This window comes from Coloeus monedula, assembly GCF_965178545.1.
Source record: "Coloeus monedula genome assembly, chromosome: 1".
In the NCBI taxonomy this organism is placed as follows: Eukaryota; Metazoa; Chordata; class Aves; order Passeriformes; family Corvidae; genus Coloeus; species Coloeus monedula.
In genome coordinates, this window is record NC_138781.1 from 146,766,335 (window position 1) to 146,781,592 (window position 15,258).

The 15,258-nt window shown below is 42.8% G+C and overlaps 1 protein-coding gene across 1 annotated transcript in view; it reads right to left on the bottom strand.

Moving 5' to 3' along the window:
- SNTB1 (syntrophin beta 1) overlaps positions 1–15,258 on the bottom strand; it is a gene marked incomplete at its 5' end in the record, with an annotated part of 106,608 nt that overhangs the window by 34,893 nt on the left and 56,457 nt on the right. Inside the window, one exon of the mRNA XM_082285939.1 lies at positions 1,372–1,579. Coding sequence (XP_082142065.1) covers positions 1,372–1,579 — 208 coding nt within the window. The remainder of the gene's footprint in view (positions 1–1,371; positions 1,580–15,258) is intronic.

Here is a 15,258-nt window from a genome sequence, read left to right on the forward strand (position 1 = left end):
ACCCTTTAAGAGGAAAGGATTTTGCAACAGAAGAAGCCTCTTATGTTCAGCTTTTTATAAGTTTAGAGATATACAAAAAGGAAAACAAGATTAAAGATCCTGTGGCTGCATAGTTTAATACTGCTAAAATTTACTTACTAATGCTTCGATGTTTTAATCCCAAATTATTCCCCCAAACTTTTACATTTTCTACAGCAGCCAAAGAGTTGTGCTGTTGTCACCACTCTGTGAGCTTAGAGAGAGGGACAGAAAAATATACAAAATCTGCTGAAAGTCTTTGCAATCTTTGCATCACTGCAAGTGGTGTAGAGTGAACCATGTTTTGCTAAAAACTAATGGTGTGCCTTCCTAAAGGACACTAGATAGAAATATGGCACCTGTGCCTGTGGCTTCCATATTTTCATCTACAAAATCCCCAAAAGAGATAAAACATACAGTATTTTTTTTCAGGGCAGTTACAGTCAGTTTTCCACATCTTTGCTGGATGCACAAGGTGAAAGGGCAGTGTGTACACAGTGGCCATTTTTCCACACACCCCAGCTGGAGGGGCAGAGATGCTCTGAACAGCTGCCCAGGCAGTAGATGGATGGGAATTATTTCTAGGCACAATTCTAACACTGCTAATGTAGCAAATCCACACTTACCAGTTGGTACAGTGCCTAAAATGAATTCTGAGACTACTGATTTAAAATCAGATCATCTAATACTGATACCACCCCTGTGCATTCATGGATCATCTTTCCATGGGTCAACAGACCCCAAACTACTCTCAAACTGAACGCCAGGTTTTCTCTATGCATAAAACCTTTTAAGACTCAATCTTTGGAAGATGGGCAAGAGTTGCAATTGCAAGCTCAGCCTTACAGGATGCTCAGCTCAAACGCAGGGTTACAATTAAAGAACAAGCTACCAGCCTTTATGGGAACTCCAGATCATGCCCAGCTCCAGATCGAGGTCAGGCACAGCAGAGTGGTGGCCCATGGACTGAGTAAGTACCTCCCTAGCTGGGAGTTGGAAGGTGACAACTCACATACCTGACGGGAGTTGTAACAGCAGGTGAACCCAAGGGCTGGTGTCAGCTTTTATGACTCGTGTCCCATCCCTGAACTTGACACGAGACTTTTTGATCTCCCAGGAAAGTCTTTGTTAATTGGCATGCAGAAGAAAAGACTTACAGGGACGTTATAGTTTTCTGCTTGGTTTTTTTTAAAGCACAAAAATTGGCACAGTAAGAAAAGAAAGGTCTTCAAGGAAAGTTAAGACAATCCCCAGAATCTCATTTAGTCTCTCTACTTCCAGACAAGGTTGAATTCAGGAACAGAGAATAAGAGATAGAGAACTTAGAAATGAAAATAAGAATGTTTTTGTTACCTTTTCTGCAAGCCAGCCTAGATGCCTAATCTCTCGACTTCCAGCAATCCCTGTTTTACCCAGCTGGTTTCTGACCTCTGCAATCACCCTGGGGATGAGCTCATTGACACTGGAGTGGATGGCATTGAACCAGGCCTGGGCTGTAGCTGAATCCTTACTCCTGAGCACCACGGTGTGCTTGGCATCAGGTGAATGAACTTCAATAATTCTAGAAAAATGGGGGAAAAACATTATGTTCATTCATATACTAATAGGCAGCTAAATTTATTACCTTGTTCAGTGAATGCAATGAGTTAAAAATTAGGATACTAATATTGAGACCTAGCACTAAAAACTTACCTTTACAACACCAGAATAGAGAAGGATCATCTTAACTGGGGACAGGTCTCTACTGGAATTATGATAACATCCCTGAGAAGGGGATTTACCAGTGCTGATGCAATCCCACATACAGCATGTCAATAGGAGTTTCAATTATAAAGGCAAGACGAAAATTCACTGACATGGACACCACCCAGAACTGCAAACTGCATGGAAGATGACTGTAGAGAAGCCAGGGATAAGCTGCTCCCTTCCTTAGCTGGGTATCATGGCTCAACCAGAGTTCTTCAGTGTGTTTATTTTACACATGCAGAGATAAATGAAAACCATCCTCATCCCAAACAGAGGAATTTTCCTAGGATTCTGTGGTTTCAGTGCATTAACCAGAGGCCTAGCGCAACTGGTCTTCTCTAGGAGTTACCAGCATCCTCAATGCTCCATTTAGATCCTGCAAAGAGTGGCAACAAGAAAGTGCTAACAGCAACCATGTGACTGCTGCTGGCAGGCACCTTTTACAGATTTTCAAACTCCTGTGGAAAGAGATGAGTTTTGTTTCAAAGAAAACATTCCTACTAGACTATCCTGTGGGTTTCCACCGTGGTTTGAAAAGTACAACCGAACACAGTTTTCAGGAAAACAAATCCTGTTCATTGTGGTTATGGGACCTGTGCCAACACCTTTGCTAAAAACAGCAACAACAAAAGTGCTTTGACAGGCAGCTGCAGCTATTTCAGCTCTGTTCTCAGTGAAGTTATTAGTTATTAGCAGGGCTTTGTGTGCTCTTTATAGCTTTGTGGGCCATTTTACTTGAACATCTGTTAAATAACCCACAAAGTAATAGCCTGTTTTATCTTTATGTGGCAATTATAAAACAAAGCCCTGGTCATTGCCCATCACTCAACCCTGTATCACATTTGTGCTTTTTTATTATAAAAGTACAGTGACAGCCCCAAATGTTACCCTCACAAATTCGACCTGGGATCTGAGCCTAAGCATGTACTTCTGTCCTGTGTATGGCTGCCCAGTCTCTGGGACACACAATGACTCCTTTCTGCAGCAGAAAATTAATTAGTTCAGCGGAATTTATTCAAAACAGTACTATAATGCAAATATTTGTTGTGCAATTACAAAATCCTGCAATTTGGAGCTTAACTAACAATTAATAGGTTTTAATTATTTGGTTAAACCAGAGCAGAGTCCAGAACTGAGGGTGACTCGATCTGCACAGCTCTCTGGGGCTCAGAGAGGAAGGATCCCTGGTTTCATGTTTGTTCATTTTGGGAAAGGGAGGTTTCCACGTAGACACTGTTCTAAATATAGAAAAGGTCATGATTTTCCAAACTCAGCAGCTGAACTGTTCAGGGTCTTAAATCACTGGATAGCTTAAAAAGTGGCTTGATTTTTCAGGAAGCACTAAGCCAACATAATAATGCATATTTCCTCAGTAAAGCTGCCGCAGCTCAGCACTGTCTGAAAATTAATGTTCTTATTTAGCCACTCCAGGATGCACCAAACATTCAATTTCAGGTACCAAAGCAAAATTCCTTGATACATGATGGCAGTCTTGTGAACTAGAAAACTATATTTATAGATAGGCATGTTCCAAATCACACTCTCATTTTTTCTGAACTGCTAGAAACAGCCATCTCCTTCATGGTTATGATTTAGCTATTTGAGTCCACTGATCATTACAATCATGCACAGCCACCATACCCTGGTCTGTCTTCATCAGAAACTCTCCCACTGCTGAGTCCCACTGCAACTGTGAACTGGAGTTTGAGCATCTTCTTGTAGGCAGGCACCACCAAAACCAAACTAGACAGGCTTGGATTTTCAAAATACATTGTGGCAATCAGTGAAATGTTGCTTATTACTTACAGAACAGTTTTTGCCAGGAGATCTTACAGCATTTCAAAATTGAGGCCAGTGACAGCATCCTCATTTCACTACCAAAAAAGTGGAAAAGTGAAGAACCCAGACAAGGCAGGGAACAGGCCAGAAGCAGCAATCCGGATCGTCAGTCCTCTGTGTCCCATTTTAATACTTCTTTTAAAAACAGAATTTATTTGGACAACACAGCAGTACTGTGCTGCATTTGAAAAACGTTAACACACCATATAGAATGTGTGAAACAGTGCTCTTTACAAAGCCTGTGGTTTCTACATGGGAACTCCCACCTACAAGGTCACTGCACATCATGCAGTACACAAAGTGCTGAACACAGGCTCTAAATACTCAGAATAAAGTGCTGCTTTTTCAGTTGCAAAGGAGCAGCAGCAAACTAGTGTGATTTCTTTATAAGTTAGCGTCATAGCAGGTTTCGACTTAAAAATAAATTATTGAGAGCTGAAAGAGTTTCCAAATGGCAACTTGCTCACCTCCAATTTGTAAATTCTTCCTTCAAGCAGATTAACATACAAACAGGTATTTTAGTACTTATGCCTTCATCAAAGTGTATTTTCCTTGATGGTGACTATTTAAGTATTTGAACAAGAGTTCTATTCTCTAAAATAATGAACATATAGACAGTTCTTAAAAATTCTGTTTAAGGGGTTCTAAACCATGCATGTTCTTTCTAATATCTAGACACAGAAATGTGATATCAAAGTCTAAATTCTAGTATACATATGCATACACATGTACTGAGCCATGCTTGCAAAATACTCATCCCTCAGTGACTTCTAATGGAGCTAGTTTGAGAATGCTTGCCAGTCATCAAAGTTTGATGGTGATGCACTAACAATTGTAGAAAGTCTTCCTCGTTCCCTGAGCTGAGTAACAAGATGACTGGACAATACTACTACACTTCTCAAAAGTTAGTTCAAAACAGGAATCCATGTTACTTTGACAGCACTGAAAATTATTCTTTTTATCTGTGGCACTTGTCCACTCACAGAAATACATCTGCAAGCATCATTCCTTAGCTAGCTGCTATGTAGGCCAACTTTCATTTATACACCTTAAAGTCTAAATCCTCAACTGTCTGCACTCTGCTACTACTGGCTATTGCTGAAAGATCTGGACTAGAAAACCTTAGGAAACCGAGCTTGCAGATTTCCACCAAAAATCCAGGACTCCTGTCTCCACAGTTGTCATGGGTTAGCAAGCATAGTCCCCGAAGGGATGTCCTTGCTAAGGGGTGCTTACAGTTTCCTCTGGGAACTGACAGAACCTATCAGCTGGCCAGTTTGAATATGGACAATTCTCTAAGCCACTTACAGTTGTGACCGCCTCTGTGATCCACATTTAAGAATAGACAAACTCCCCCTCCCAGCTCTCTCTCGTTTCCAGTGCTGGGACAGGTGGCTGCGGGCCCCGTGTGGGGGCCAGTGGGCCTGGCCAGGTCACGGCCATCCTGAAGCCATGGACTTGTTCCAGCCATGGAACCCCCCCCACTGCCTTGCCGTGGGCAGCTGGAGCGGCTCGGCTCTTCCCCCTCTCCACTGTGATAAGAAAAATTCAACATTCCAGCTGCAAAGCTGCATGGCCGAGGTGAGATTAACCCTTTTACTGCTGTGAAGAGCTGAAAACCTGAGGGAAGAGAGAGAGGAGATGCTTAAAGCTGAAATTCTGTTGTGAAGCTATGATATATCAGAGTATCCTGTTGTAATTTCATGAAGATATGGGGGGTGGAGTGTTCAGCTCGTGAGCAAAAGCACCTGCACCGAGATAGGCAGATGCTGATGCAGCTGTAATTTCATGAGAAGTTTGGACAGGGAGAGATGAACCAGATGAGGACTTTTGCTCCAAATGGGAAAGGAGAAAACCTCAGTCCCTAGAGATGCTCCCAGAGATAGTCCTAACGATGAAGATGATGAAGACCCTTTGCTCCCAGGGAAGGAGAAGGGCCTCTGTTTTTGTTTCTGAACGGCTCAACCTTAAAACTGTACCCCAAAAAAACTTCAAGAGTGGACCCTCGAAAGCAGTTGCGGGAAAAGCTGCAAGTCGGGGGAAAGGACTCACACGCAGGCAGAGAGACTCCTCTTCCTAAATGGACTGAACAATATTTGGAAGTGGGCGGCTGTCTCATTGTGATAATGTTTTCATAGCATGAGCAAGAAGAGACTTCTCTTTCTAAATGGACTAAACAAGGTTATTATGGAAGTGGTAAACAGAGTGAACATCTTAAGGGTTGTCTTTTTTACATTGTCAGTGGGAGAAGGGAGGAAGGTGGGGGAAGGAGGAGAGTTCTGAAGGTGGTATAATTTTTTTTTCCTCTTTTAGGTCTGTTAATAAACTTCTTTATATTCTTTCAAGTTTGGTGCCTGCTTTGCATTTCTCCTAATTCTTATCGCACAGCAGATAAACAGTAATGAGTATTTTGGACCAAACCACTACAACAGTCAACTGGGATGGAGATACTAAAAGAAACTAAATCTTCTCCGAAAGCCATGGGCTCTGACTGCAATCAGATGCTGAAAGTGCTGCATCCCTATAAACTCTTTCCTTTTCTGCCTTTCAGCCCACGCTGCTTTGATTCACCAGTCCAATTGGATGATGCTTTCTGTATAGCAGCTGACTGATGGTATTTCCATACTTTCTGAAAAGCAAAAAAATACCAGTGACCTTAATAAACTCTAAGACTAAGACACTTAAATGTTTCCAGCAGTCCAGCCATTATAGTTTTGATTTGTTCCTTGGCTAAACTGACCACCTCTTAGTGACTTCTGTTTATCTGCAGTTCAGTAATGAAGTTCCTTTAATTCCCCACTGAATTGAAATATTTAGGGCAATGCCACAGCTGTGTTTATTCTCACACTCCACCACAGTTATGTAAATACTGCATATGGAGCTGTTTCTGATAAAGCCCATACCAACCCAAAGGAATTATATGTTAGCTCTAGATGACTGCCAAGACGCGCGGCATCCCTCCAGCTTGGCAATGCATATGAATGATATCACATTTTCTCAGAGATCATTTGGCAAACCTTACAATAAAAGAGTAATTTTCTCTCTCCTTCTCAAAGACCCTCAGTGAGCTGAGGAGTGTTTCCAGCATCCCCTTCTCCACCCGCAGAACACAGGAGTGACACAAAACCCAGCGCTTCCAAATGCTGTAACCTGGCACATAAGAGGAAAACGCCCTCCCTTGCTTCATCAGACTTTTTACTTTACAGAGGACCACAAGAAGTTGAAAGCAAATGTTTGGTAGACCCTACTCATTCCACATTTGATAAAGCTTCTTTCTGTAGGAGTGTTCATTATCTAAGAAATACGTTTTATCAAAACTCTTCAAAGTACTTCTGCCACCAGCATTGGCTCAGGACCAAATCAGGCACTGAGTTACAGTTCATGACTCTTCCTGGCTCAGATTATGTATTCAGTGACTGATAAAAGTGTGGAGTAAATCCCTTGAAGTTAATGATAAGCTGGAGCTAGAGTTATTCAAGTCTATCACACTACTTTGATTTTTCCCTGGCATAGTGAGGAACAAAACAGTCTGTCACTGACTTTGCAAACTTAAAGATCAATCAAAGGCCAAACTGTTCACTCTATCTCCTCTATCACTCTCGACACAAGAAATCAAGGTAAGTAATTTTTTTTTTCTGAGAATACAAACATAGGAGCCTTTCCAGGAAAAGGGAGGATTTAGAAGAACATAATCTGATTTATGTTTAAATAGTTTTAAGTTTTGTTATAAAATAAATTTTAAAAAACTGTTAAGGTTCTTTTGAATTCTACATGTAGCATCAGGAGATGAATCAGGAACAGAATACATGACAATTAAGCAATTGAAACTTTGGGCTTAGTCTGCAAGGAAAGTACTCCAGAGAGAGACTGTTAGGCCTGCAAGGAATTCCCCAGCATACTCTCTGAAGAAGCATCTTCATTTGATGAACCTAAATGGAGGTGAAAGCAATTTTACCAAGCAAGCGCTACTTGGTAATCAAGTGGAATTTTTCTCTGTGAAAGACTCTCGGTCCCCTTGCTGTCAGGAGGGTACTTGCTGTATTAACAGTTACTTGGTGACTTTCAGCATACAGGGCTAAAAACAATGTAGATACTTTCTTGGGAGCTGGACTAGACTGATGTCCAACCAGAGGGTTTATATATCACTAATGAGCTGTCACAGTTGATTTCATTTCTATTTGCCACCAGCTGGGCTTTAATAAAAGGGATATCACTGGAGTTGTGCCACATGCAAGTAAAGAAAGGATTTGGTTCTGCAATGGACTTGCTCACACCACTGCCCGCAGATGCTGACCAGTCTGCAGAGACATCACACACTGCCTTCTCCATCCAGAGAAACCACAAAAGTAATTGAATAGTTTTTAAATGTATATGAATATTAAGGAGAAGGACTTTTACCCCACCCACAGTGCCCAAAAGACCTCTCATCTTTTACTTTCTTGAATTTTTCTTTTATATTCTGGTTGTAATTGTACTGAATATTGGTAATCCAGGAATACAGAGTCCAGGCTTCTTCACAGCGGATTCAGCATAAGCGCTGTTTCAAGGAGCAGTTGGGGTCAGTTATTTGGGGAAAAAACCACCAACAGCATTATTTCATAGAGATGTCAGGAATTTGATTTAACTTTAGAAGATGCTGAAACTTTAGGAATAGAAGATGTGATTGGTATATTCAATACACTGACCACAGCTCCCTGAAGCAGCTGTTTTCCCTGAAGCAAAGCCACAACCAAACTCAAAGCATCTTCTGCAGCAAAGCAAACCTTCTGCAGCTGGAGCTGCATCTGGGCTTGGCAAAGAGCGTATGACTGTAGCTGGTAATAGTAGTAAATGATCCCTTCAAATTGAGAAGAGAGTGGAGGGTCTCATGCTGCTGCATAAATAAGAGATCATGGGTTTGGAGATGAATTAGATGCCTTCTGAGAAGGAATACCACTGCTGCTGTTAGGAAGTGCTGTAGTAGGACGCAGGAGAAAGAAGAGAATGTGATCCACAAGCATGGGTGAAAACTGATACGGAAACAGGAAAAATTAGTAGGGCTGCTGACAGATCAACTCTGTCTTGTGGATGAACTGTCATAGAAGAAAGTCTTGCTGGAATAGAGAAAAGGCAGGTACACCTTATCTAGCAGGGTATGTCTCAATGTCTCATTATTTTATATGCCTGCTTTTTGGCTCCCATGATCAAGAACCCCAGGGATCACTGCTTACCCAAGTGAAGCAAACCAGAAGCCAGACAACCATGACTACAAAGCCACGAATCCCCTCTGCATCAATTACTGGCCTCTGAGTGCTCTGGGGAGAGCCACCACCTGGGAGCCAGTCTCCCAGAGATACTGCCAGCTTCTTTGTGACAGTGTCCATGGGTCACCTCCTGACACCTTCGCTACTGGCAGCAGACCCATCTTCCCACTGAATAGACACAGAGGCTGATGGAAAAGCTGTATATAAGTGATGAGAAGAAGTAGCAACTTCAGCAAAACTCTTACAGCAGAAAAACAGGAATTTCCATCAGCAGAAACACAGGTGAAAGCAAGCTAGAAGTGACCAGAGAGCATTAAAATGGCAAAGTATCCACACACAATCTAAGCACTAGGGATCAGCCTCAGCATCTACCAGTACTGAGCTGGGGCACCTCTGATGGCAGCCCACCACCCAGGGCTCACACCATGGATGTAATTTGCTGCTGTACCAGTGACTACACAAGGTGCAAAAGGGAGCAGCTTTAAATACACCAGCTGAAAATCTTGCTCCTTAATTAATGGCAGATCAGGCCAGATCAGAGCTGTGAGACTGAAATCCAATTTGCAGACCCACTGGTAAGAGAGGGAAAGCCCAGCACTGAAAACAGGACAACAGCCAGGCAGGAGAAAGGGCCTTGAGGTTGTCACTCTCTCCAAGCCATAACACAAAGACTGTGGGGCCTGGGAGCATAGCAGGAAACTGAAACCCTTGCACATCAACTTTCTTTCTTTGGGAGATCTCAGGGGTCTTTAAACTTCTTCTCCATTATTTAGCACCAGCTTGGATGTCAGCACTTACATACCTTTACATACAGATGCACATAAGAACATGATTAACTATTTGTTCTCCTCTGCCCTGCAGCAGTCACACTGATCTTCCTTTCCCTTTATCCTGTGACACATTTCTTGCAGCATTTCTCTTTCTCCATCTCTCCAGAGCTTTATTTTTTTTTTCCTTTTTTACAAATGTGCTTGTTAAGTAAAGTCTGCTGCAGTTTTCACTCTCTGGGTTGGCTGCTCTGCCTTGCTGGTTGGTTTCTTCCTCCATTAGTTATTCTTAATTTGTGCTCCTCTCTTCCCTCCGTGCATTTCTCAGGGCAGTTCCTTTTGTTTCGTTCTCCTTCACTTGATTCATTTCAAGTTCCTTTGCTCTTATTTCCATTTTTCAGCTCAACCCTCTACAGTTGAAGCTGATTGGAAAAATCAAAATTCCTTGACTTTTTCAAAACTCTCCTAACTGAAGCAATGGCTGAAAAAACCCAAGATGAAACACAAAAACCCATCAGCATTTTTTTTTCATTATTTAAATATTTTCACAGGAAAGAAAGACTTTGGTTAATAGTTTGTTATTCAAAACTCCAGCTGAAAGCATTCTTCCAGCCTTAGTTACTGCCACCTCCTCATCATCCACATCCTTCCTCACCACCCAGCTCACAGTGACACATTTTATTCCTGTCAGGTCACGTTCAGTCCAGCTCCCACATAGACACACACATATATACATAAAGTTTTATTTACAGTCACAGATATGCATGCATGCACAGACACTGCTTTTGAGTTACATGTGCAGGAGGTTTACCCATTCCTGTTTGATTTATGCTGGAGATGGGAAGTACACCAGGAGCTCACCTGTCTGGCCCAGAAGGATGGGGAAGGGAGAAAGCCCCATGTCATTATGTCAGGGGAAAAGATTCAACTTTTCTTTTTTTTCAAGAAAATGAGACATGCCTAATCCCAAATTCACCAGGACCTGCAGAGATTGAAGGTCAGCCACAACATTCTGTAACTATCCAGTTCTATGCTGGCATCTCAAACATCCTGCAGGAAAACTCAGGGGTTTCCACTGTGTCCCCAAATCCTGGCACATCTCCCAGTTCTCAAACTGTTGCACAGAGGCTACAGCAGGCTGTAAGACATTAGAAAGCTATCTTAACATGATTTAACAGAACAAGAACTATATCATGAAGAAAAAAAAAGAAGTAATGAAGTTCACCCTAGTTTGGTGATTTGTCTCAAAAAAGACAAAAATGCTCATATTTATGGAAGGATAATCCTACAGAAGTGTCTGATCTCAGTGGCCTTTCAAGAAAGCTGAGAAGAAACTGAGGCTAAGATAAAAATTGGTATGACCTGGACTAAAACTGTTTGGCTGGTGGGGAGTTTCACAAATGATGGAAAACAACTATTCTGCATGAATGAAAAAATTTTAAAATCACCATTTCTGCCTAGAGGCTTCAGAGCTCCAGCTCCTACAGGTTTGGAAAACTGTCCCTTACCAAGATTGATGACTGCAGCTTGCAAAATGCATCAGCTATTGCAGAGCTGCCCAAAAAGCAGATGATGTAGATGACAGAGAACTGGCAGACAACCAATTATAGAACCATTAATTATTAATTCCATCAGTTGACAAATTATTAATTGTAGCAGTTAATGACTTGCCCCCAAAATACTGTTATGAGAGAAAAAATGCAACGTTACAGGTCCCTCATCTGACAACCCTAGCCCTGAATGCATTGACCCTGGTGACTGAGAAGGGTCCCACAGCCATGCAATGATTGAGGAGGGAGAGGAGGCCTTTCCCATGACCCATCCCACAACTCCACTCCTGTTCCCCACACCCCAACTTCTTCCCTCTCCTACCCTCAGAGTATTGAAGGGGATGTGGCCAATACCTTTTTAGCTAAATTACCTAACTTCTGTCAGCTTGAAAGAGGCAACAGTAGACAAACCTCAAGTGCTGCCTACTTGTTCATCCCTTCCAATAAGGAGCAGACTCTGTGAGCAGATTAGCAGCTACAGTACTATAAACAAACAGGAACATGACAGGAGACATCCAACTTCACACAAAAGGTGGATTTGGACCCATTACAGTAAAATAGCTGGAAGCTAAGGTTAAAAACACATGTTCATCATGACTTTAAATTTACAGCCATTGTAAGGCAAGGCTGTAAAAGGTTTCTAACAGGTCATGCACACTGTGATAGCATAGCACAACAGGGTGACTTAAGGATGAGGGGAGAGTCAACCAGACTTTCACCCTGATTATTGTAATTTTTGTTCTTTTCTGGATTTGAATTACACTCTTTCAAGTTGCTTTACTTTAATGTTGGATTGTTGATATAGTAATCTAAGGAGATAATAAACACAGCCCACCAAGAAAAAAACACAAATGCTAACAAAAATTCTTGAAATAAATCAGACTGACTCGAGCAGGCTCAATGACTTCTTCAAAGGACTTATTGACATTCATACAGTAAAACATGTCAGTACCAATAATGATAATTAACTGCTATGTGCCTTTCATCCAAGGATCTCAAGCTGTAGCTCACAACAACACTATGAATTAAGCATGGTCTCTGCATTTCACAGAGGTTCTACAGCCAGACAGCAGCTCAATAACAGCACAAGGAACAAGGCACACATTCCTTGAGGAGGTGTGGAGGGGGACTTTTAACACTGGCAATGCGCCCATTCTGTATCTTTACCTATGCTCTATTCCCCATGCAAACATAAGTTCTTTTTCTTTCCTTTGTCCACCTACAACATACAGTGAAGAAAAAAGTCATGCTAAATCTGTACCATGCACTAGGAAAGGAAAATTTCCACCTCCCCAGGAAGCCCCACAGAGCTGTGGATGTCCACCCAGCATGACACAGCTCCAGCATGTCAGCAGTGCCAGCACAGTGGTGGAAATGGGCCATCACCTCCTTACTCCTTGGTCCAGGGCTCAGCCCTTGCCCAGCACCTAACTCTGTCTGTGCTTGCTACTGCCAGTGTCATTGACTATGCCCAGTGCTATCAAACTACCTCCTAAGAGGCAGAAAACAAGGTAAGTGTGGCATGTGCTCTCCAAGTGTGGCATGTGCTCTCCAAAAGCAGCTGTAACTCATTCTGGTTCTCTGGTCACTCTCTGTGGCAGAGCCCTACCCCCTGTGAGCCCTAAACGTACATGATTCAGGGAAACCATTCCCCCAACAGCAGAGAAAAACCCCAGGCTGCAAAGGTGCACCCCTAAGCCACACTGCTCTTAGAGGAGACTTGGCATCTGCTCTGCACACCAGCATCAGGGCCTGCTCATACCTGGCAGCACCAAGGTGTGGTCCTGTTCACTAAGCAGGAGACAGGCAGGGTGGGGGCATGATCCAGACCATGTTTTCATCAACAAGATATCCAGGAACCTTCTCTACTGCCTAATACTTGGCTCCTTGCCCTCCCAGTTGCCCTTAAGTTACATAAGCAGGACCTTGAAGAGGTACAGGAGCTCCTTGGTCTTTCATTCCCTCACCTACTTCAAGATGTTTGTCATTTTATTGCATTTTTACAACCTTCTGCTTACCTCTTATGTTGTGAGCATTCATGACTCAAGACTTTTGATGCAAGGACTTGTTTCTACTATGTCATACTCCAGTGTGACTCCTCTCTCCATGGGTACACAGGACCCTGCCAGGAACCTGCCCAAGCATGGGTTTTCCAAAGGCTCACAGACTCTCTTGGGCATTCCCCTGCTTCAGCAGGAGGTTCCTCCATGGGCTGCAGGTGGATCCATGGGCTGCAGGGGCACAACTGCCTCACCATGGTCTGCACCATGGGCTTTAGGAGAATCTCTGCTTTGGTGCCTGGAGCACCTCCTGCCCCTCCTTCCTCACTGACCCGGATGTCTGCAGGGCCATTTCTCTCACATATTCTCACTCCAATCTTCTCTGGCCACAATTACATCTGCACAATAACTTTCTTATTTTGCTTTTAAAATACATTATCACAGAGGTGTTACTATGATTCCTGACTGGCTCGGCTTTGACCAGTGGCGGGTCCATCCTGGAGTTGGCTGACACTGGCTCTGTAGGACATGGAGGAGGTTTCTGACAGCTTATCATAGAAGCCCCCTCTGCAGCTCCCCTGCTACCAGAACCTGGTCATGCAAACCACACACCTACAGAACGTACCTGGTCAATTTTACCTTGTGATTGTAACTCTCAGTCCAATCCTGAAATGGACAATGAATCTATCTTGGCCCATTTTTCCTTCCTTCCAGACCAAAGCAAACCTTCACGATCAGAGGGCCAAATCCTGCCAATGACTCACCCAGTCATTCAGACTGGACCCTGACGAAGTTCCCTGTGAGGATTACACTGCTCTGCACCCTGGAACTGGAAGACCATGATGTGTGAATACCAAGCAGTGACAGATCAGGCCCACACCTCCTGGCTTTGGCTGAAACATGTGCAAGCAGGATTTCAGGGTGACTTCAAAAGCAGATGAGAAAACCTTTTCAGTCCACAGAGCATGGTCTCATTTCTCCAGGGAATGTCATGCCTCCCGTGTTGTGTAGAGAAGTACCTTTGTATTATGTCCCAAGACTTTAAAAGCACCAACAGAAAAAATTTCACCTGAGAGACCTTTTTTTAAATCCTGTTCCTTAATATCATCACCAGAAATTGATGAAAAGCTTTCTACACTGCAGCAAGATTTACTGCTTATTGGCATTACTAGCTGTGACCATTTCCACATCCCTTCATTGGGAGGGGATGCTCCTCTGTGAGGCCTGACATTAACCTTTGCTGCTGCCACCAAGAAGGTCACTTATCTGTGAAAACACAGGAAAACAACTGATTTGAGTAGCAGTTATTTTAACCAGTTTCTTCTAGCCTAAAATATAATGAGCCCTGCACCTAGAGAAAAATGACATAGATGCTCTGCATCTTTTCTCCTACTGCCATATTTTTATTATTAAAAAAAATTCCTACACACTAATTTTGGTATTGGTTTGTATTAAGGAACTTCTCCTTGGTATCTTACAGCTTTTTTAATCAGGTAACAGAAAAGACAATTCCTGATCTCCTCCAGAGTGAACCCACAGGCAGATTAGGTGAAGGAGACATCTGAGAACTGCTGGCTCTAAAAGCACTATACTTCACTCCTGCTCCAAAATAACAAGCTCACCAAACCATCTGAGAGTAGACAGAGACTTGAGAATCTCTGAACTGGGGTCAGTCTTCCATGAGAAGAAAAAATCCTATGCAGGGCTCCCAGCTCTAATGGGAAAAACAATACTCCTCCATGCCCATTAAACCCATATTTCACTGCAGCTTTCTAGGAACTGGAGATAATTCAGTGCCAACAAGCAAGTATTTCCTTTTGGGTCCCTTAACGAAGGTATCTTCTCATGCTGAACATCAAATCAGTTCATCCTGGTCCCACAAGGCTGGTATGACATTATCCCTAGCCTGCACTGAAGAAATCACTGCACTGGAAAACTCCACTGGAAAACTTCCATGCCCATGCTTGTTCTTAAATGAAAATTAGCTCAGTTGTAGTCCAAAGGAGCCCATTAATGGCCAACATATGCTTTGGCATCCTGCCAGCAAAGCTCTCCTAAAGCCATCCAGCAAAGTGACACCATCAGTTACAAAATC